This window comes from Pelecanus crispus, chromosome 3 (genome assembly GCF_030463565.1).
Source record: "Pelecanus crispus isolate bPelCri1 chromosome 3, bPelCri1.pri, whole genome shotgun sequence".
Classification (NCBI taxonomy): Eukaryota; Metazoa; Chordata; class Aves; order Pelecaniformes; family Pelecanidae; genus Pelecanus; species Pelecanus crispus.
The window spans coordinates 31,812,985-31,835,727 of NC_134645.1; the positions used below are offsets into that span (position 1 = coordinate 31,812,985).

At 38.6% G+C, this 22,743-nt stretch overlaps 1 protein-coding gene across 2 annotated transcripts in view; it reads right to left on the reverse strand.

Annotated features, from left to right (window-relative positions):
* CNIH3 (cornichon family AMPA receptor auxiliary protein 3) overlaps window positions 1–22,743 on the reverse strand; it is a 58,784-nt gene that overhangs the window by 4,939 nt on the left and 31,102 nt on the right. The window contains exons 2-3 of one of the 2 annotated variants that reach the window (XM_075706770.1): window positions 20,534–20,602; window positions 17,526–17,573 (exon numbers count right to left, since the gene is read on the reverse strand). In XM_075706770.1, the coding sequence (XP_075562885.1) occupies window positions 17,526–17,573; window positions 20,534–20,602 (117 nt within the window). The remainder of the gene's footprint in view (window positions 1–17,525; window positions 17,574–20,533; window positions 20,603–22,743) is intronic. The other variant, XM_075706771.1, reaches the window with a different exon arrangement.

Genomic DNA, 22,743 nt, shown 5'->3' on the forward strand with positions numbered 1-22,743 from the left:
GAGCAATGAGTACCAGACGCAGTGCCAAGTTTGTCCAGGTTCTAACCATGGCTGTAGGCCAGGGGCTTGTTGAGAGGCACAGGACAAATCATTTACTGTCTTAGCCGGTGCTCCAGATTTCTGTCTATAAAATGTAGATTATATTACTGCCTCCCTCACAGAAGCATTGTGAGACTAAATGAATGCCTGTAAAAGAGTTCTTAAAGAAGTAAGTTTCACTCCTGATGCATTCGGAAAGGAAATAATAAAGCTATTACTGAAGCTTCACTTCTATGTTGGAGGAGCATCCTTGGAAAAAGGCTGCTTCTACCATTTTGATATGTTATATACACCCTAAAGAGATCAATCCATTACTCAGCGTTGCAAGCTAAAACCTACTAAGACAGGAAACTCACTTCCTTAGTAAATCCATGGCTCCCCACACTACTTGTTTCAGTCCCAAGGTGATTCTTCCTATTAAAAGAGAAAGTGAGTGGGCAGGTAGCAGAAACAGAAATTTATGTGATGTTGATTCAGAGTAGTTATTTCTAAAGACATTTTTTTTTCCACTGCTTCCCCATTTCTTAGCTGGCTTTCCTCTCTTGTTTTCTTCCAATGCCTTTTCTCAGAAATCTCTCATTTCTCTTCTTCATTCAAGTCTCTTCTATGAGATTAATTTCCAACAGTGCATATTTCTCAAAACTAGACAATCCCATACATAGTTCATCTGCATCCCTTGTTTTATCTTGGAGCTACATCAACCAAAGTTAAATCACAAAAAGCATTTGAGGGACTTCTTATGATGTAAATTAATTTTCAAGTTGCAAATAATTAAAGCAAGCCCTATTTTTTAAAACAATGTAAAACCTACTGTACAGCTACTCCCAATGCCTACCTACTCCCACACAACTGTGCTGCAATGAATTCCATCTTCTTGGTTCTAGGAGTCATTCCAACTCACGTGGAACATTTTGTTTTTACTTTCATTTAACTTCACTACTTAAAGCAGTTAACACATTTGGATATCTCTGTGTCTACACCTTCAACTTAAATATTCTCAAAAGCTTATCGTATGTGGATGACAAATCATAATACAATTACATAGTTCAGACTGCAGATGGTAGTTACCACTGCTGGATTTTTTTTTTTATTTTTAGAATGTGATTTACAACATGACTATAACCTTTCCCCAAAGAACGATTCATCTTCATCACAAACTCCAGACAAGAAAGGTCTTAATGATGTAGGTATACCCACTAAACATCACAACAGTTAAAAGCATATTACATTCATTATCCCTTATTTGATTTTAGATTCCAACACAAACTTAGCAAGAACACAACCCTGGTGCCTGATCAGTGGGCTGGCTGGTAATAACAGGGAAGGAAACCCATGGTGAAAATTTATGCAGTGCATAAAAAACAAAACAAAACAAAAAATCTGCTGTGACGCTAGAAAGGAAACAAAGGAAGCAGTGGACTCTCAGAAACAGACTCGCTTTCCAGTCACAACTTCTGGTGTAAATTAAATCTAGCTATGCTTTTGATAGAACAACAAATGGGTCATTTATGTCTCTTCACCCTTTTCTTTGAGTGATATATTCCTGTGGACATAAATAAATAAAGGATCAGTGCTGATCACAGTTTCTGAAGAGAATCTATGCAAAGAAGCAAACAAAGCCCAGACTGCAAAGCCAATTACAGTTTATATTCAGGTGATTTACCTAAGAGACCAAATCTAAAAGGAGGTGAGAGAACTGAAAGCATAAAGTGTAGAAAGGTACTAACAGCAAGGCTTGTGAGGAAAAGTAAACTGAACAGCTGAATAACTAAATAACTAAAAAATAACATTGCCTCAGTTCTTGGCTGTGAGAATCATCCTGCAGTTTGACACAATGTCCTCTGAAACCAATGCAAACTTTCAATCAACTTTAGCAAACATGGGATTCGGCTCCTGGAGAGAAGCAAGCTGTTTGAGAAGCAACAGTCAATCCTTGTTGTTTCTGCTGAGGTTGTCAACTGCTATAGTAACTTCTGTGATACAGATAGCTGTGCAGTAGGAATTAAACTAATGTCTTTAATTCATTTCTGGGAGAGCATATGAAGCTGTCAGATGGTAAACATGTTAGGATATAAACAGTATGGTAAGCATGTTAGAATATAAATGGAATACTTCTATTTTGAACCAGGAACACCCTGATTCAGACAATAACCTCTGCTTTCTGTCACCGCTCAAGATGAAGTCTCAAGATGGTTACGGAGCACAGAGTTGAAGGAGAAACTAGCAAAGCAGCACAATTCTTAAGGGCTGCAACTTGGTCACTTTGAGTCCCAAGCTAATGAATAGCATTACAAATTTATCACCAGAAATTCTGCTGGCTGATGTTTACCTGTGGAAAACCACAGGAAAGCCTGAAAAGGAAGTCAGCTTCTAGAGCAAAATGCTGCTAATCAGAAACAGCTTTTGCTATAACGTAAGCAAGGGAAAGAAACTACTATACCTTTCTAAGTTTTGCTCTGATATGTATATTTCAGTAAATATCCATACCAGTAAATATTCAGAATCCTTATTCCAAATCCATCATTTGCATTTAAAATGTAAAATCTTAGGTAGATATCATACTTATATCATTACCATCTCACCATAAATATTCAATACATCCTCATACAAAGTAATACACACATACATGCACATGTAGATATATTCTTCCCCTCTAATTCCAAAGAAAATAAAGCAGGCTTTGCTGTGTTATAGACATCTAGGTTTGGCTAAACTAAAGCATGGGAAAACAAGCACTGAAGCTAAGCACCTGTCAGCAGCTTCTTTGCATTTATAGGAATACAAAGACCTCTGTAGATTTCAACTGCAGAAGGGCATCTCTCAGGAAGCTCAGTCCTAAATATTTTTATTCCATTTCCTATTTCCTAAATATATTCTGTTGTTCTTATGCAAAAGATAAACCCATCTTTTTCTGTCAGTACTTTTCCTCCTTATTCTGTTTATTATATATGGATACCTGCGTCTCAAATGTAATTTTGCTTTTACAGAACTCTTACAGTTCATGTCGCCAGTGAACAGGGCACATAAAATACCTCACAGAAACCAAAACTGGGAAGCTATTATAGCAGTAATAGTAATCTCCCTTCCTCAGTGCTATTAAATTCTCATGCTTAGAAAATCAACTGTAACAAGTGAATCAAACTGTTTTCCCAGTCACTGCTAAGCCACTGAAATGTCAAGACCTCAAGCTTCTTTCCAGTGCTTTGCTTAGGACCAATATTCCCGAGTGCTACATAATAATAGTAATTGTTACAGAATTCCTCTTTCTTCCCCCAAAAGACTCTGAGTCTACATCAGTCTGCATCTGTGCATGCCAGCTATCATACTGTAACCACAGATTTTACACCCTATCCAGAAATTGCCAGCCATTAGACACTCTACCCTTCCCAGGGTTTCTGAGAGTCTCCATCACACTGTTAGAGGCTGAGACAACTTCCTTTCTTAATACCTGCCTTCTCCTCCCACAGATGGCAGGAAAGAAACTGAAGAGAAATGGAGGTTGAATCTTCATGTCAGGTAAGAGCTCTGGTGACTACCCAAGCGGAAACAAGTTGTTCACCTTACAAACACACAAGCCCTTTTCCATCCACCTAAAAGCAACAAGAAACTGAAAAAACCACGCATGCATGGAATCACTCCAGGGCCTCAAATCAGGCCTGACCTACGCGCATGCTGCTTTATCACAGTGGTTAATGCTGCTGTACCTAAAGGGCAGCTGCAGCTTGTCACTATGGTGCTCACTGTGCTGCCTTTTTCCATATTCCTTGCTAAAGCTGAAATGCAGAATTTGTCCTCATCAGTAGCAGGGAAAGAGGGGATGGAGATGTACCCAAGGCTTTCAGAACACAAGAGTTGTCTTAATTACTCTTTAAAGCCCACCCTAATAGAGACTGCCAGAGCTAACCTGGGTTACTGGGGAGTATCAGCTGATGAATTAAAGGCATTGTGAGACCAAAGGGAGATAATTATTCAATGACTCTGAAATTTTCCTAATTGAACAACACAGACCACAAAAGTCAGAAGTGTAGTGCAAGCAAGTGGGAAAAAAAAAAAGCAGAGACACAGAAAAATAGCAGTAGCATGTGCATTAGATCAGACTAATGGTGGAATGTACATATATTCCAACATATGTGGAATGTACATACATTGAAACAAATCATATCTGTTTGCTCCTGCTGTTGCATAAACCAAAGAAGGTCAACTGTGTATAATTTAAATACACAGACCATACATTTTAACATTTGCAACAGTTTTGAACATACTGCTTGCATTGATCAAACACATGAAACACATTAAATTTACTGTTGAAGTACAGGAAGGCTTCCCACTTACAGTTTCTAGTGTATCTTTCTAATCTATTTTAAATTATTTGAGTTACTTGACTTCCAAAACCTCCTCTGAATGGCTGCCCCAGAGCCCAATACAACACTGTCACAGTAAATATACTAAGGTTTTCAGACCAAATTTTCAGGTTCAATTTCTTTCAATTCTCCTGTTAAAATCCACACTTGCTTGTGTCTCTACAAGCTCTGTTCTCTAGTCGCTTATAGCAGTCACTTAAAAATTCAGTTGCATAGTTAAAATTGTTATAACACAAACCTATAACCAAAGCATTTTAAGTAATTCAAAACCATGTTATGCAAACCTCTAGAAGTATTTAGCAGTTTGCTATGTAGATGTATGCAACTAGCTGAAAAGAAAACGTCTGGAAAAGAACAACCTGCAGCTGAACCTACTAAGTTCATATATACAGCTTTACATTTTATCTGGGGGAGAGCAATGGTGCACGCATGCAAGGCTCAATGTTACGGACCAAATACAGAGCAGAAATAAAAGAAAGGCTACAACATCTGTGTTTTCACCCCTCCACCTTTCTGGATCACAATGAAGCAAACCAGCACAAAGCCAATGCTGTGAAAAGGAAATTTCATTATTCTAACGCACTATTGGAATTTCTTTAAACAGTATTAAGTGGATGTGAACATAAGTCACTCCACAGCACAAATACCAGACAATGAAATGAATAACACAAAGAACCTAATTATCATTCTCACAAAGCACTCCGTATCCATCTCTAACACAGCTACGAGATCTAATATTAAAATACAGGATTTCTGGATGCTCTTTCCATCTCAGCTACTAAATACGTCTATATTTAGGCCTATCATTTCACCTCCTATTGTCTCATTTTTGCCTTCTGCAACATGGGGATAATTATATTTAAGATCTATAGATTCCACTGGAGCTAGTTTATGACTAGGATATTTAAGTTTTGTCATAATACAAATAGTAACTTTAACAAGAGTGACAGAGGAAGATCAGGTCTTTCTGGGACATTCATCAAGAACAACTATAAATACTTCTGCATTGCAGAGCCTATGGGATGTCATAACAGCCAACAGGTAAAGAGGTTATGAAATGGATTTAAAAAAAGACTTCTCCACTATAAGGCCTGCAGGGCAACGGCACAGTTCAGAAAGTGCCCTGTTCCTTGGAAGGCACGTCATTAAGGCAGAAGTGCTGTGATCTTACAAGTGTGTCTCCTCTGCTAACTGTTCTTTTCCACTCAGCAGGGATCAGGAGACATCTTCACAACCTTTCTTTTTTTAATGTTAGTTCAGAACCAGTTGCAGAAGCTGGGTTAGCAACCCTGGAGTGTGAACTTCTCTGATTTTCACAACACTGACACGGAACAGGGTAACGAGTGCTTTCTTGCCCTACCTCGCTATTGTATTTCAGACACAACCAGCCAGGATGCCCCGCAGCTGGGTTATTCCAAGAGCTCATGCTGTCTTTGTCTGCTCGCCCAAAACTGGTGAGAATGACAATTAGTACCACAGCTGTTCATTAGGATCTAGAAAACCAGCCCCTCATTTCACAGGCAGGTCTATGAATGCAGAAATCTCAGTGATCATTAAAACGAAGTTCAGCCATCTGCATGGCACAGGAAGGGCCCTCAGGCCTTCCCCCGGGGGTCTGCCTAAGACTGACAGTTTCATAAATGCTGAAAACTAAGTGTTCACTAAAGGGCTGTTTCCGTATCCGGCGTGTAAAGACTGTCAATCTGAGAAAGCAGATTTGATACAGTGCAGACACGTAAAGACATCCCTGCCCTGCTGTTCTAACAGCTTTATTGAAAACATCAGCATCTAAATGCAAGGTAGGACATTTAACTCCCAGCAGAAACAATTTTCATCCATATAACAGGTATGATGTAAAATCATTGCACTCTATTTTTAGGTATTATATTGCTTTTTGTAATTGCACAGAGGCTTTATAGGGTCTGATCCTGACTTAAATACACAACGAACATTCTGCTAAACATAACAGTGACATTCAATTTAACCCCAATTTCTTTAGTTTTATTAAAATGCAAATATTTACTTTATTGCATACCAAATTAGAACAAATACAGTCCATTAGCAAGTCAAATTTTGCCAATATCTTCAACACAGCTCTGAGGAACAGATGCATAAATTACATTACCCCAAGCAGCCGAGAAGTACACTGCTCTCGGGAGTACATTACAGGCAACAGTTAGTCATATACATTTTTGCTGCATCCTCAGCCTCATTCTACTGTTACTTGTGATGTTCTGGTACTGTAAGGACATATGTTTACATATGCTGCAGAACACTACTGGAAGAAGCTGAATTGTAAGGCAAGAGGTTGTCTATTGCAGGGTGATACTTTGTTTGCCACGTTGATTATTGAATAAACATTTAAAAGATGAGATTAACAGTTGTTAACCTGAAATAGTTTTATATGTAAATATTTTCATGAGTAATAATATTATGAATAACCATATGTATCTCCCTTCGAAAGATATTTAAATTTCCATCAGGCATCACACTGGCGAATCTTACCTCCTCTGGAGTAAAAGGCGGGTAAGGACCAAACTGTGACCGAGTCACAAGTTTGAACTCTTCACTCTTAGGTTTGCAATAGTTTTGTAACTTTTGCCCTTACCATCTACCTCTGCTTTGAACATCTGTGCAGGCACAGCAGGATATATCTTTTCATTATCCTGAGGTAAGCACACAGATGTCCTTAGGTAATGATTGCTAAAAATAAAAATTGTTATATTCTAACTTTTGAAAAGTGCTGAATTCAGGAACTTCTAAATTTGACTAAAGATAGTGCTAGCACAATGCACATAATAAATGAGTGTCAGTAGTGAATAAATTGCCTGCCAGAAATACTGTACTTCTAAGTTCTTCAGTCCTAGCTTAAGGCCTATCTTTCCAGATAGGGTACTATACACAATGAAAGAACGAAAGGTATTATGTTCAGTACTTTTACCGCAATAGTAATACCTTTCTAGTAAATATGAACGTGATATATTTACAATAAAATAAAAAGCGTGAAGAAGAGATGCACTATCTCCAGTCAAGCAACATTTATGGGATTATTTGTGCATAAAGTATAAATACTGCCTTTGGTACTAATTCTATTGTCAGTTCTGCAAAATAGCTACCGTGCCGAGTTCCACTCTTTCTGATGAAATTAAACTTATGTGGGTGCCCAAGAGACTGATTGAATAGGGTGTCGTGGTTTAGCCCCAGCCAGCAACTAAGCACCATGCAGCTGCTTGCTCACTCCCCCTACCCCGATGGGATGGGGGAGAGAATCGGAGGAGTAAGAGTGAGAAACACTCCTGGGTTGAGATAAGAACAGTTTAATAATTGAAATAAAGTAAAACAGTAACAATAATAATAACAATATAATAACGATAATAACAATAATAATATACAAAGCAAGTGATGCACAATGCAATTGCTCACCACCCGCCGACCGATACCCAGACAGTTCCCGAGCAGCGATCGCTGCTCCCCGGCCAACCCCCCCCAGTTTCTATACTGAGCATGACGTCATATGGTATGGAATAGCCCTTTGGTCAGTTTGGATCAACTATTCTGGCTGTGCCCCCTCCCAGTTTCTTGTGTACCTGGCAGAGCATGGGAAGCTGAAAAGTCCTTGACTAGCATAAGCAGTACTTAGCAACAACTAAAAACATCAGCGTGTTATCAACATTCTTCTCCTGCTAAATCCAAAACACAGCACTGTGCCTGCTACTAGAAAATTAACTCTATCCCAGCCAAAACCAGGACATAGGGCACACCTCCATTTTATCCCATTCCATGCTTCATAGATAATAAATGTAACAAAAGAGTTGGCAGAAAAGACTTAAGAGAGGGAAGGAGAGAAGCTTTTAGATGATCTGTAGCAAATTTCCTATCAGAGTGCAAAAGAGGGAAAGGCATCTCAGCAACAAAGGAACTGAAGGCCTAAGTTTTGTCTATACTGCAAATTTATTGCAAGATTCAGGGAAAATCATTATGTCCCTCATGTTTCCAGATGCAAACAAAATCTTTATCAAGTGTGAACCACTATCAATATGTCAACTCCATCCTCTTTTAGGCAAGCTGCAGAAAACAATTAAACCAACACAGAGCTAGTGGAAGTGTATAATACTTCAGTTTAAAATATTTTATTTGCTTTTCCTGTATCCCCACTTCCCCTGTCAAGCTACATTCTTCTTTCTTTCACTTGTACAACCTCAGGACAGCCCTGCTGTTTACATGAACAGCAGATTTAAAATTTATCTCATGCCTCTTTTGACTAACAAGAGGTGCTGTACCAAAATTGTCTAAAAATAACTCATCCATAAGTCATGATTTCCATAAACTAAAAATTGTATACTAATACATTTTTAGCTAACTTAAAATTTTATCCCCAGAGTGTAAAAAATTACTTGTTCCTAATATAAAAATACCTTGTCAGAGCTACTCTGAAGGCCAGAAGAAAGTTGGCTTTATCATCTAACAGCAGTTTATCAGTATCTTTCAAGTAAGTACTGAAATACACACTTACCAGTTTTATGTCTCACACACGCTCAGAGTCCAATGTATTTACAAAAGTCCTAGGTCACTTCAAACAAAAGAAAACTTAAATGAATTTAGTTTTATGAAAGATAGTGTATTGACAGGCCAAGTACTGACCGAATCCATACAGCATGGCAAGCTTACGTCCTCAAAATCTGCAGATCTAATTAATGCTTTAGAAACTGCAATATCTTTTATTCTAGTGCCTGCCTGCAACTCTAGAATTTCTTCTGAGGCAGCTTAGGAGCTAATTATGTGTGCATATATATATATGTAGCAGGGGGGTGTAGCTCATACTCACTATGATGTTGACAGAGATCTATCTCATCATATTGTCTGTGTCTATTAGTATTTCTGTAGAGCAAGCACCACAAGTCTCTAAGCATACAACACAAAGATAATTTTACTCCCAACAGTCATCAATCGGACTACAGTAGTTTAAGTCTGATTCCAGACTGGGCTGGATTTGAACAGCTGCTGTGGAGATTAAAGACTACATGCAATTATTAACTCAATGAACCATCAGATCCCTTCAAAAACAGCAAACATTTTTAGCTTCAATTAAAACTAAGAGATTCAAACTACGCCTGCTAACAAGAAAACTAAGTAGCTCTCTGAAAACAAGATCTCTACCATCAGATCAGCTGCGCAACCTCTCCTTTCCTCTTGCGAACATGTCTTGTGAGTATAAACAAATGCTCTTCATATTTATTACCATGTGGTTTTTGTAGCACCTGGCACAATAAGGTTCTACTGTTTACTTGAGTCTGGAAGCATTTCTGTAACACAAAACACTAATAAAAATGTAATAGAAAAGGAGAGCCAAGTCCTGCTGAAAGGGATCTCTGGGTGAAGCATAATAGGGCCTTTAAAAGATCAAAGTATCCAAATAAGGAAACAAAAAAAGAATGCAAAATTCAAACAGTGGCAAAATGTAAGACAGCAGAAGATCCATCTAATCACAAAAAAGCAGATTTGCTCCTGTATTATATCTTCTTCCAGAAAGAAGACAAATAGAACATCCTGAAACCACCCTTTTGAATTTACTGAAGACACCTTTAAAATGTGAAGATTTTTCATATGATAATGTTAATTCAGAATATCACTGTAGCCCAGTAACAGATCATATGTTTAAACCTCTAAAAAAAGGATTACTTAACAACTGTTTCATATTAATATTGTTTATCAGGCCAGTTAATAGAAAGTTCAGACCTTGACAAAAATAGAGATGAAACTGCTATCCAATCAAAAGGCACCCCAACTTCTTGGAAATACGTACCAGCCACCTTCCTTCATGACACAGTCCTCTACCAGTAACAGCCAGACCCAAAGGGAAGAGAATGATTTTCCAAGGAGTAAAGCATTACTAGCTCAAGTGAAGTGTTACAAAGACATGTGCTGAATTGTCTAATCAAAAACTTGTATTTCTTCCCCTTGTTCTGCTCAGAGTTGGACCTTTGTGGTTTCTCCTGAGTTTCACCAGGAATTTCTACACAAATTCAGACATATTTGGTCATAACCACCAACAATGCACTACACAGTTTTTATCTAAATGGTGTCTAAGTTAAGAATTTTAAAACCAAATCTAAGTTCCAGGCCTATTCCACATGGGTTTATGCTTGAATATCAAAACGTTTCTCATCTCAGAGCAATAAACAGAGATTGCTCCAAGCTGGCAATGTCAAGGAGGGACCAAGAGTGCCCACAGAGGGCTATTACAGCTGCTTTTGTTGTAGTTCAATCTTAGAGATGAATGATAACCATGAATGTCAAACTTCAAGTGGAACCCTTCCTAAATCCAGGGATATTCAGAAAGCTTTTTGATATAAACCAGCTGTTTTGAACCACTGAATTGCAGTGCAAAGATTGGGGGGGGAGGGGAAGCATTTGAGATGAGAAAAATAATTTTAAAAATACATAGTATTTACTTAAATCATTTTATACACAACAATGCCTGCTTGGGTACAAGCTTCTGTATTGCATTGAGTCACAGGGAGACAAAGCATTGAACAACTACCTGGGTACCTGCAGTATGCTTTCTATATACACAATTCTATACTCATTCTTCAGAAGTTATCCACATTGTCTTTTGATTAGGGTTTATGCTCCCAATCACTCAATAGGAAGGGTCTCCTGACAGTTTTCCTGCTGCCCGGATGACCAGTCAAAACTCAGTAGTTCCGTCATATTGATGAAGCATGAAAAGAGAGAGCATTAGATACATACTGAGAAACCAGTAACAATGATGAACTCTTTGGTGTCTAATGAGAGTGGACAAAGTTCACGCGCTCCATCATTGTAACAATCACCGTTAATGGGGAAAAATGTCACATTTTTTGTTCCCTTTGTGATCTTTGTGACAGCAGCAGTTTATCAGAACTCCGGACACATCAGCTTCTTTGTCCTGCAAGGCGGAATACCACTGCTATTTCCACAGTCCAAAAATACCTTTTGACTAGACTAAAAATTCTCTTTTCCTCTCGGATAATACAAGCACCTAAACTTCAAAGACAAATGTTGACTACCAGTTAGGAGGTGCTGAATACAATGCATCATGCATACCACAAACCTTGTATGTATTTACCCTGCAGACTTATCCGTCTAATGTGGTTACACTGCAACATTTTAGTTTTCTTTCAAGTGTAACTAAATGAGGAATTTAAACATCTATACTGAGGTTGTAAAAAATGTATAGCACTACAAAAAGTAAAACTATTGCTGCCAGTCCCTGTTCTGCAAAAACTAATTGTCTTATTGCTGTAGTTTCTGCCTATGAGATTTTTCAACCCCAGGAAGAAAGTGTGATTCCTTCTTACATATGGATGGATACACACCACTTTAAAAATTCCTTGTGACTATACATCACATTTGCTAAATTTGCTTATATAACCTTACATTAAGTGTTTAATGAACCGTGCTGTAGGCTTACAGAACTACTCTGCTAATGACTATCAGACTGCAGACTGGCTAGAAGAATGTCACCCATCTGTAAACGCCTAAATCCACGACAAAGCAATCAACTGACATATCCAGAAACACACACTTAAAATCCATCACATTATCTCAGGCTTGCCAGTGACTGTGAGGCAGAACAACGGAAAGAGTGATCATCATAATAACCAGCAACTTTATCAAGAAGAAAAGAATATGATCAGTCTATTGAAATCAGCTACTGTGACATCTGACACTCTCCAAAGGGTTATATCCACTGTAGCTGCTGCATGCAGAGGATGGTAGGAGCTACTGGTAGGGGAAGGTCTGGAACCTAACAAGGCCCAAGTACAAAATTACTTCATATGGCAACTACTCTGCACATTGGTCAGTTTCCTTCATACAAAATATGCAGGAAAGAAACGGTCAGCTGAATAAAAGATAAACAAGGAAAGATGGGGCTACTTTTTTAAAATCCCATAATATTTATCTACATGTAAAGTAGAAGAACCTTCATACTCAGAAAATACTGTTTTCATCTGCTATTAAGGAAAAGCTAAAAAGCTAACTTGTTCCCTGTTAGATGATCCAGTGAGCTCAGTAATGTTTCACTGAACATATCATGGGTTTTTTTCAAGCTTTGAGTATGTGCATTCAACACTGACAAACAGGCATGACACAGACACAGGACCAAGCCTTATCTTCTTCCTTGGAATGCTCCATCTACAGTTGAACCTGTGGTGTTAACCCACAGCCCTTCAAGCTTCTGATTACTCAATGCGTCTGAATTACTGTTACTTTCATACATGTAAGTAATTTTTACTTTTTTTACAGAACATTTAAATATGGAAACAAAAATGTATGCAGACACTCAGGTGTCTGGATGCACCTGGGACGGGGCAACCGCCGATATCAATACAGGTTGGGGGATGAAGAGATTGAGAGCAGCCCTGCGGAGAAGGACTTGGGGGTACTGGTAGATTAAAAGCTGGACACGAGCCAACAATGTGCACTTGCAGCCCAGAAAGCCAACCAAATCCTGGGCTGCATCAAAAGAAGCGTGGCCAGCAGGTCGAGGGAGGTGATTCTGCCCCTCTGCTCTGCTCTGGGGAGACCCCACCTGGAGTACTGCGTCCAGCTCTGGAGCCCTCAGCACAAGAAGGACATGGACCTGTTGGAGCGGGTCCAGAGCAGGGCCACCAAAATGATCCGAGGGCTGGAGCACCTCTCCTATGAGGACAGGCTGAGAGAGTTGGGGTTGTGCAGCCTGGAGAAGAGAAGGCTGCAAGGAGACCTTATTGTGGCCTTTCAGTACTTAAGTGGGGCCTACAGGAAAGATGGGGACAATCTTTTTAGCAAGGCCTGTTGTGACAGGACAAGGAATAATGGATTTAAACTAAAGAAGAATAGATTTAGACTAGATATAAGAAAGAAATTTTTTACAATGAGGGTGGTCAAGCACTGGAACAGGTTGCCCAGAGAGGTAGTGGAGGCCCCATCCCTGGCAACATTGAAGGTCAGGTTGGATGGGGCTCTGAGCAACCTGATCTGGTTAAAGCTGTCCCTGCTCCCTGCAGGGGGGTTGGGCTAGATGACCTCTAAAGGTCCCTTCCAACCCAAAGCATTCCATGATTCTATGACTCTATGATATATTATGCTCACTAGGTTTTACATTTTATTTACAGTATCTCAGTCTGAATGGGATGTCTTCTGTAATTGTTCTTTAAGGTAACATTGGTTTTGGTTATTTACAAAAACCTGTAAATACAGTAAAATATAACTGTAAGGTGTACTGATGTATATACTATGGAATATAAAAGATATTATTTTATTTTTTCAGAGTAGTAAAACCCAGAATTGAATCTGGTAAACACCGGAACTATTGAGTACAGAATAAATTTCCACCACTACTACCACAGATCCAGCTCCACTGGAAGCCACAGTGACAAAGTACTAGAACAGATCAAGCATTGGCAACCCCCAACCTCCTAACTAAAACATCAAAACTTGCTTCAAAAAATATTAGGTGAAGAGGGTTTGGGTTTTTTTTTTAAACATCCCAGTTCCTGATCTACAATCTACTGTTGCTGTTGCTACTGCTAGTACTGAAGTGCTGAACTGGCTCAGTTTGGTTATTCAAATTTGTCCCTGCAGGTTTTTTTGTCTGCATATTTGTTTGTATTTTTCAAGACAGTTCAAGTTCATCTGGAACGTCTTTAAGATTAATGTCACCTTGCCTGTGGTTAGATTTCTTGCTGAATTTGCTCTCTTCTAATCACCCCTTCAGGACTTGCAAAAAAAACCCCAAACCAAAAAAAAACCCCAAACAAAATCAAGAAAATGGATTGAGCTCTGGTACAATATTTTCTTACACCTGCAGTTTTACGAATTGTATGCCTAACAACTAAAATGCTCCACTACAGTAGGAAAATGAGTAAAAGTCGGTCTTTTATCTACCTCAATTCCCTCCCAGCTAAGTTCCAGTTCCAGTTTTCCTGTTCATAAATCACTCTTTCTTTAGCTTAATGGGGTTTTAAAACAAATATTTGCTGATAATTTGAGAAAGGTCACTTATATTGTTCAGCAGTGTTTGGCATGAGCAACCTGAAGTCTGAAATACGTTTGCTGAGCAGGAAGCAAGTTCAATCAACTCTCCTCCTTAGTAAGGATTTATCAGATTAATTAAAAAATTACAATGCATCACCTAATCACAACTTAATTTAAATTTCCTCAAAGGTAAAGTAATAATATTACAGTGGTTGATTAATGAAATAGACCATGTTTATTCTAGGAAATTCCTAATTGTCCTTAGTGCTAAAATAAGTATATCCAACAGGAATCAATCAGATAGGTAGATTTCTTGAAATACAACTGCAATTACAATTATAGAATATTGCTGTCATCATTAACTGAATATATTTTAATAACCACACCAAAATATTTAATCACAAAAATCATAGTAGACCTATATGGCACACCTCACCTATCCCACTCCGCAGCAGGGTGAATGAGCCCAAGAAGCCTGTACTGCTGTATACTGTACTGCTTCCACTAGCTCAAGACAGCTCATTCACAACTAGTTTGTGTTTCTCTGTACAGCACTGTAGTGTGTCACGTAATCGTATCCTTAGAGAAATAAAGGCAATTTAGCAGAAAAGAGAGCACAGATACAAACTCCACAGCATTCACCAAAACTAGTGTATGTCCTATGTGAATCATGTAACATTTGTATGATGCACCAATGTCCGCACAATGGACAATCGGTGGACATTCAACAGTTTAACAAGCGCGCGCACACATGAACCCATATATATACACTCTAAAGCCCCCAAAACACACCACTGAATGAAATGAGATACCTGTATCCTCAGAGAACCTCCCTTCATGCTGGCTTCAGAAAATAAGTCCTTCCTCTCATTTACTTCAGGATAGAAGAGATTTGACCATGGCTGTACAAAGTTCATAGCTTCCTTATACATAATCAATCATTCTCCAGTAACCAGAAAACTTATGCTGATCTAATTCTAATTCTATAGCACCAGAAAAACACGGACCTATGTGTACATGCATGTATGCATGCCAGCACCTTGCTTCACATGATCCCTACTTGTTTTAATGATATAGAAACACTTTCCCTAAACCAAACGTCAGAAAATGCCTGGCTGTGGAACAATTACATCCTCCATTCTACTTTGGAAAATGTAAATAAGTTATATAATATCTGGTGACATACCACATACCTGGTCACAGTTGTTAATAAACTTCTCCAAGTATTTTGGAGATAAAACCAAAAATCCATCCTTAAGAAACTCTTTGACCACTGGGATCAGATTTATATGACATATTGCATGCCTACTTAATAATTCCCAAGAACCCCTTCTAAAACCAGGATATAATGAAACCAAACATATTTTTATAGTCCACCTATAACCTCTTTAAAAAACAGATTTACAGCAGATCTTAAGCATTAAGTTCTAATGTCATAAATAGCAAGAGATCAGTGTTTTCAAAGCCCTTTAAAAGAATGATCTGACTTCAAGACATAGGAAAATGGATATGATGTTTCATAGAAACAGACCTAAAGCCACATAATGTTGTAATGAGGGATATATTTAGTGCTTGCTGAAAGCATCCTAACTGCTATTTCCCTGTATCTATATAGCTGGCACTCAATTCTTTACTGTTTTTCCAGAATTTTCCCCAACAGTGAATCCTTTATACTACATAAACTAAAGCTATTTTTAGTGATTGTCAGATCTGAAAACTACAAATCTCTGTAGTTATTGCACCTTGCTCTTCTTGCATATAATCTCTCAATTAAAACAAATGTGTCCCCAAAGAACTTTGAAGGAGAGGCTGAATTAACAAACTGTTTAAGAGAATGAGAAGCAAGCCAATCCCTTATGAATACAAAGTCTGTAATTAGCCAAAATGCTCCATTTTGCTGTTCACAGTGAGGCTGAGGCTCAATAAAAATTAAACACTGATGCAGGCAAGCCATTCCCATGGGTCTCACATATATTAATACATTACCACTCACCAGTTACTTTATGTCAGAGAAACTGGGACACAGCTTGAAATTGGCTGGCTGCCTATTTGATAAAATGGAAAGCTATTGGTGGTAAGTAATTTCTCTTATTTTCATATCCCTAGTTTAATAAACAGGCTAAGTAAGTACTTAAATGTGGTTCCTAACAGTCACATGCTCATAGTGGTGCCAAACAGATACAACTCAGGTTCTGACTGATCAGAGAATGACACTTCATAGATTCTGCATGGAGTCACAACTACACCTTTGGATCACCCCAAACCAATAATCCCTAGCACCAGCTTTTCCAAAACCTCTAAGGATGAGGCCATCGGTTTCTTAAAACCATGTCTGAATTTAATTCTTAGCTTAATTAGGATGCAGTCAGCAGTCCACACTTCAGTGATAACCTTTCTAAGCAAAAATGCAGAATAATTTAGGTGGCTCTGTTACTACTCTGCTGAAGGCAATTTATAGAAACTTGACTATATAGAATAAAATAGTTTGGAACTATGATTATTTTGACTTCAATAGGACAGAGTCAGGAGAACGATGAGCATTTATGATAACCCTCTTTCAAGCTACAGATGAGTAACCCATGAATGTATCAGTCCTACAAGTTATCACCTCCTTCAAATCCCTCAGAAACTGAGGCACTCAGCATCTCTCTTGTGTCAAGTTAAAATAAATACTATATCACCTTTTCCACTCAGCCAATTAAAAAACTTAAACATTAAATATGTATCTAATAAAATGTTTAGTTTATCAAATAGTAAGCCACTGTTCAAATAAGGGTATTTCTAAAGCCCGTACTACAACAATATAATCAGTTGATAGGGCTACAAAAGCACCTCAAGCTGCAACTGCAAAACAATTTACCACCTTTGAAAAGCATGTTCCAAAATGCATGGGCTGTTGTACTGAAGTTTCAGTTCTTAACCAGAAATCCTCCATTATGTTAACCTTTTATAATTTGTCTTACTCTGTCCTTACAAGGTCATCATGACTCCTGCTTCTGCAGTAGAATCCAGCCTTTCATCAATGGAGTGTGAGGATCATTCAAAGAGCAAATGAATGCACATTGCCACTTGATGGTTTTAATTCTCATAAACTTCACAAATTCTAGGCTAGTTTATGCTCACCTTTCGCAGGAGAAAGCAAATACGCTCAATATTTCTCAGCCGCTCTCTCTGTCAAGAAAAAGTGGGAAAAAGGTAGGAGATTAGCTGGTATTATAAGTTAAAGACAATATATTACAATTACAATGGGTCAAGATCACAATTAATGGCTGCAGGGAAGCAACACACATTATTAATCTGAAACGATAGTATTCACTTCTTACCTACTGCTTGCAAGCCAAATGATTTACCCATTTCAAAGTCCCAATAAGTTATTTTTTCATCTGTTACTGGGTGTAACAATACAAACTGGGGATTCAACTCTGTGTTAGCCTTGAGCCAGAGGCTGCAACTTCAAGTCAGCATTTGTGGCTCTATCCAATGGTGCCAATCTATACCACACAGACTTGGTCTTGCATTTTCAAGTACCCAACCTCTGGCTTCAAGATAATTCTGAATGGGAAAAACAACTACAAAGCTGGTATGGCAGCCCTTCCTCTATCACTAAGAGGGTGCCTGAATAACATGTGATACTGGAATTTAACCCAGTAGCGGTTCTATCTAAAATATCTGTATATCTGAAATGTCCTAGAAATGCCACTTTAAACAACAGATGCATTCATAAATACTGAAAGTCACTGTAATTAAGCACTGTGACTCAAAAGATGCTCTAAGCTCGATTCACAGAAAGAAGACAAGTCAAAGACAGGTTTTCTTTTAAATGGCTCATAATGAGAAATTCACTAGTAAAATTAGATTTCACTCTGCATAACCCCATCACTGGAGTTACTGTGAAAGATTCTACAGTTGGTTACACTGCAGAAGGCAGGGTGGGTTTTTTGTCCTCAGAAGACTATCTGGTAATATTTTCATTTAGACATGGAAAAAATACTCTGAATGATGCCCTTTTTTTAAATGGTAATGTAATATACCAATGTGAGAAGCCAACTCTCCCTAAGCTTTTTGCTTTTCAAATGTTTTAAATTTGCTCCAAGTTTGAGTTTTATTTCTATTCTCTGAAGAAATGTTTTTTTTTCCTTTCCTGTCCCCAGGTTCAAGCCATTTTTTAAAAAAGGATCATTTCAGAGAGACAGTGAGACAGTGCAAACTTGATAGGCACCAGACAAATACTGTGCCTCTCTCTGGTGTCTGTGATCTAGAAGAGATTCAGAAATTTTAGACTCACGGTTGCAAACATGAGAATGGACATGTGTGGATGTGCCTGTGGAGCTACAGAAAGCTTTTTTGCCTTAAGTAGGAGGCAAGTTGAGAGGAAAAGATAATCCTCTCAATTCCCTTTAGAAGACAGATGCCTAACTGCAGCTGGCCTTGGAGAAGTAGAAAGTCTATCTTTGAACTGTAGGTCATAGAGTGTGAACCAGGAAATCTGAATTAAATTCTCAGTACTACCATTGGTTTTGCCTCTGATTTCTCCCTAATTCAGCCTTCTCTTGTCAAAAAGGGTCTATCCTCTGTCTTAAAAACATTGTGGAAGATACGCAAGCAAATATCAGACGTTCTTATAGTGCAATAAAGAAAACTACCCCACCAAATAAACGGAATATGGGCATGAGCAACTATGCATAGGGAAAAATGAAAATACACTTGGACAAAGATATAAGAAGTACCTGCTAAAAATCTTCCTTTTATGTCAATATAAAAGGCATCAACATGTATACTGTGCAGAAGAAAGCAATCTGAGATTATTGCTTGACTTATCATAGCAAGTTTCATAGAAGAGAATCAAATATGTCAGCTGATGACAGCATATTTTGCTGTGTTCTACTAGAAACTCTACAATCAACTTTTTGATTACACCGCTAATAAGATTCAAACAGGGACTTAGTAACTTTTTTTATCCTGGAAACCAATTCCATTACCATTTTAAAATAAAAGGAAATTATCTCCATGGAGCATCTTACAAGTTTTAGGAAGAGAACAAATTACTGGAATTTGGTACATATAAATACACATTTCTTGTGTGCAGTTCTCAAGATGGGAAGTAAAAACAGATAAAGTGAATTAAAAATCAGATTACTTCTAGTAAATTCAAAACCAGACTACTTCCACTGAAGTCCTCGACAGGATTTCTTCATATAATTTCTTTCTTCTGTTCTCATTCTTTGCTTATGTGTTAGTGAACAGTAAACAAGTCTTATTCAAAGATTCATGTAAAGATTATGCTTAAAATCACAAGTGTTCTAAGCAGTACCGCAAATCCTCTGCTGAGTTATGAAACAAGGTTAAATGGCAAAGTATTAGTTACTGAATCTGGTTTCATTCATAGGCAAGTCAATAACTTGACACTCTGTAGAGATCAAATTCAGCACCTGTCATAATCATTGTAATTCCCAGTGAGATGACAGGGAGCCAAGCTGTTCTGGTAGTATAAGTCTGAGGCGTATGTAACTGTAGTCAGCTAAATCACCCTAGACTACAGCTTTAATTAACAGAGGAATTTTCATATGCTTAAATCTGGGTTGCATTTTGGTTCCTTAGGTAAAACTGAGTTTACGGTCCCAGAGTGATATTTAACCTTTTCCATAGCAGATGCAGCAGAATGTGTTATTTACTCCTAAAGCACAGGAGAACTTAGGGCCCTACCATTGGACAAAGAGGTCTAGGAATGCACCTCTTATCAAATCCCTTCAAGCTTTTGACTCATTGATACAGACACCATGGGAAAAGGTGGTCATCACATGCTTGAATGCAGAGAAAGCAAATGATTTGAAAAAGGAAAACTTGTCCCACAGAATGAAAAGATAAAAGAAAGCATTAGCATCACGTTATATATCCCTCAGTTTTTGAACTTCCAAATAGTTTTCCTGCCTCCTTCAGCAAAAAGGAAAGCTATTAGCATAAAAAGTCACCATCTGGCTTCTGAAGACTGGACCAATAAATCAATTTTCCAAACTACAGTTGACTTCGCCACAGACTCTACATTCATTTCCACACTCATACTTCCACCGACAGCTCAGTGCACCTCCCATTCTTTAGCAGTTGTTGCTTAGCAAGCCACTGGTTGTACTCACTGCGTGGACTGGGTTGCACTGATCTATTGGGCTTTTGAAGTCTGTCCGAAGTTCATCAAAGGCGATTATCTGAAAAACAATTTTTTCAAATATTGTAATGAATGCTCATTCAAACACTTATTTTGCCTTTACGAGCTAGTTAGATGCTTCGCCCCCCTTCCTCCCTTTCCAGAGAAAATATGGGAAACTAGCTTCCCCAAAACACTCCTTTAAGAACTAACTAGTTAAAAGAAAACATGGGATATTCCTACATATGACATCTAGTACCCATTAATCTGTCACTCTGTAAAATCATATCTATAGCCTTTTCAGCATTGTTGCTTTCCAGATTTCTTCCCCCATATCAGCTACAATTTTTTTCTCAAACTTCCAAATGACATAAACTATTTCACAAACGAATGCATCTCCAGACTTGATGGAAAAAGTCATTAGCTGCCTAAAACACAGAGATGCATCATATATGCTATCCCCAGTTTAATACATACACAACTACTCCTTTTTACTAGTTGCTAAATCTACTTCAGATATTAATTCTGAATTAGTATGAGCTTAATTATTATTAAGCCGCTATTCATTATCAAGCAAACTCCTCAAAAGGTAAAATACTCCACAGCAAAACATGCCCTTCCTAAATTCTGGCAGGTTTTAGACCCTTTACCTCAGACCTCATTAATGGAGACATACCTTTTGCTCATGTCCTTTAGTTTCCTCCATTAACTGATGGATCCAGACACACTGGTAATTACTGCCTGCTTTTAAAGTACAGCAGATAAAAGTTCCCATAAAAATAATCATGCTTGATAATGTTTTCTTGGAAAGAAAACACCTGTAATAACCCTCACCATATGTAATTCAAAGATCTGAAAGCACATTCTTAACTTTATTTTATGTTTGTGTTCTAGTAATAACTTTTCTTCTGCTTGCTTCACCCAAGGAATGAAAGCTTATTATGACAGGCACAACATAAATATATGTTAAAACAATGATTTCTCTTTAGACAATTTAGAAGCCAGGAAGGCATTTGATCTCAATAAAAACATGATGGAAGTACAAGGTAGCAGTTGCGTAATTACTGTATGAGTGGAACAACCATTCTATGTTTACTGTCTTCATCAACAACATATACAGTGGGATCGAGTGCACCATCAGCACGTTTGCAGACACCACAAAGCTGAGTGGTGTGGCTGGCATGCCTGAGAGATGGGATGCCATCCAGAGGGACCTGGACAAGCTCAAGAAGTGGGCCCATGTGAACCTCATGAGGTTCAACAAGGCCAAGTCCAAGGTCCTGCACCTGGCAAGGGGCAACCCCCGATATCAATACAGGCTGGGGGATTAAGGGATTGAGAGCAGCCCTTGCAGAGAAGGACTTGGGGGTACTGGTGGATGAAAAGCTGGACATGAGCCAACAATGGCTGGGCTGCATCAAAAGAAGCGTGGCCAGCACATTGAGGGAGGTGATTCTGCCCCTCTACTCTGCTCTGGGGAGACCTCACCTGGAGTACTGCGTCCAGCTCTGGAGCCCTCAGCACAAGAAGGACATGGACCTGTTGGAGTGGGTCCAGAGGAGGGCCACAAAAACGATCCGAGGGCTGCAGCACCTCTCCTACGAGGAAAGGCTGAGAGAGTTGGGGTTCCTCAGCCTGGAGAAGAGGAGGCTCCAGGAAGCTCCTATTGCAGCCTTTCAGTACTTAAAGGGGGCCTAGAAGAGAGATGGGGACAGACTTTTTAGCAGGGCCTGTTGCAATAGCACAAGGGGTAATAGGTTTAAACTAAAAGAGGGTAGATTCAGACTACATATAAGGAAGAAATTTTTTACCATGAGGGTGGTGAAACACTGGAACAGGTTGCCCAGAGAATTGGTAGATGCCCCATTCCTGCAAACATCCATGGTCAGGTTGAACGGGGCTCTGAGCAACCTGATCTAGTTGAAGATGTCCCTGCTCACTGCAGAGGGGTTGGGCTAGATGACCTTTAAAGGTCTCTTCCAGCCCAAACTATTCTATGATATGTTACAGCATGCCTGCTGCCTAGCGGTTCAAAAATAACCAACTGGGTGTCAACACAGACCTGCTGTATAGATAAAACAATTTAATTTCACAGATATGGAATGCAGGAGCAGAAATCCTGAAAATGACCTATCCGTGATTCATATAATAATCTGGTGAGAGGCTTGAGAATAAAACCTAGAGCTACAATCCACCAATCTA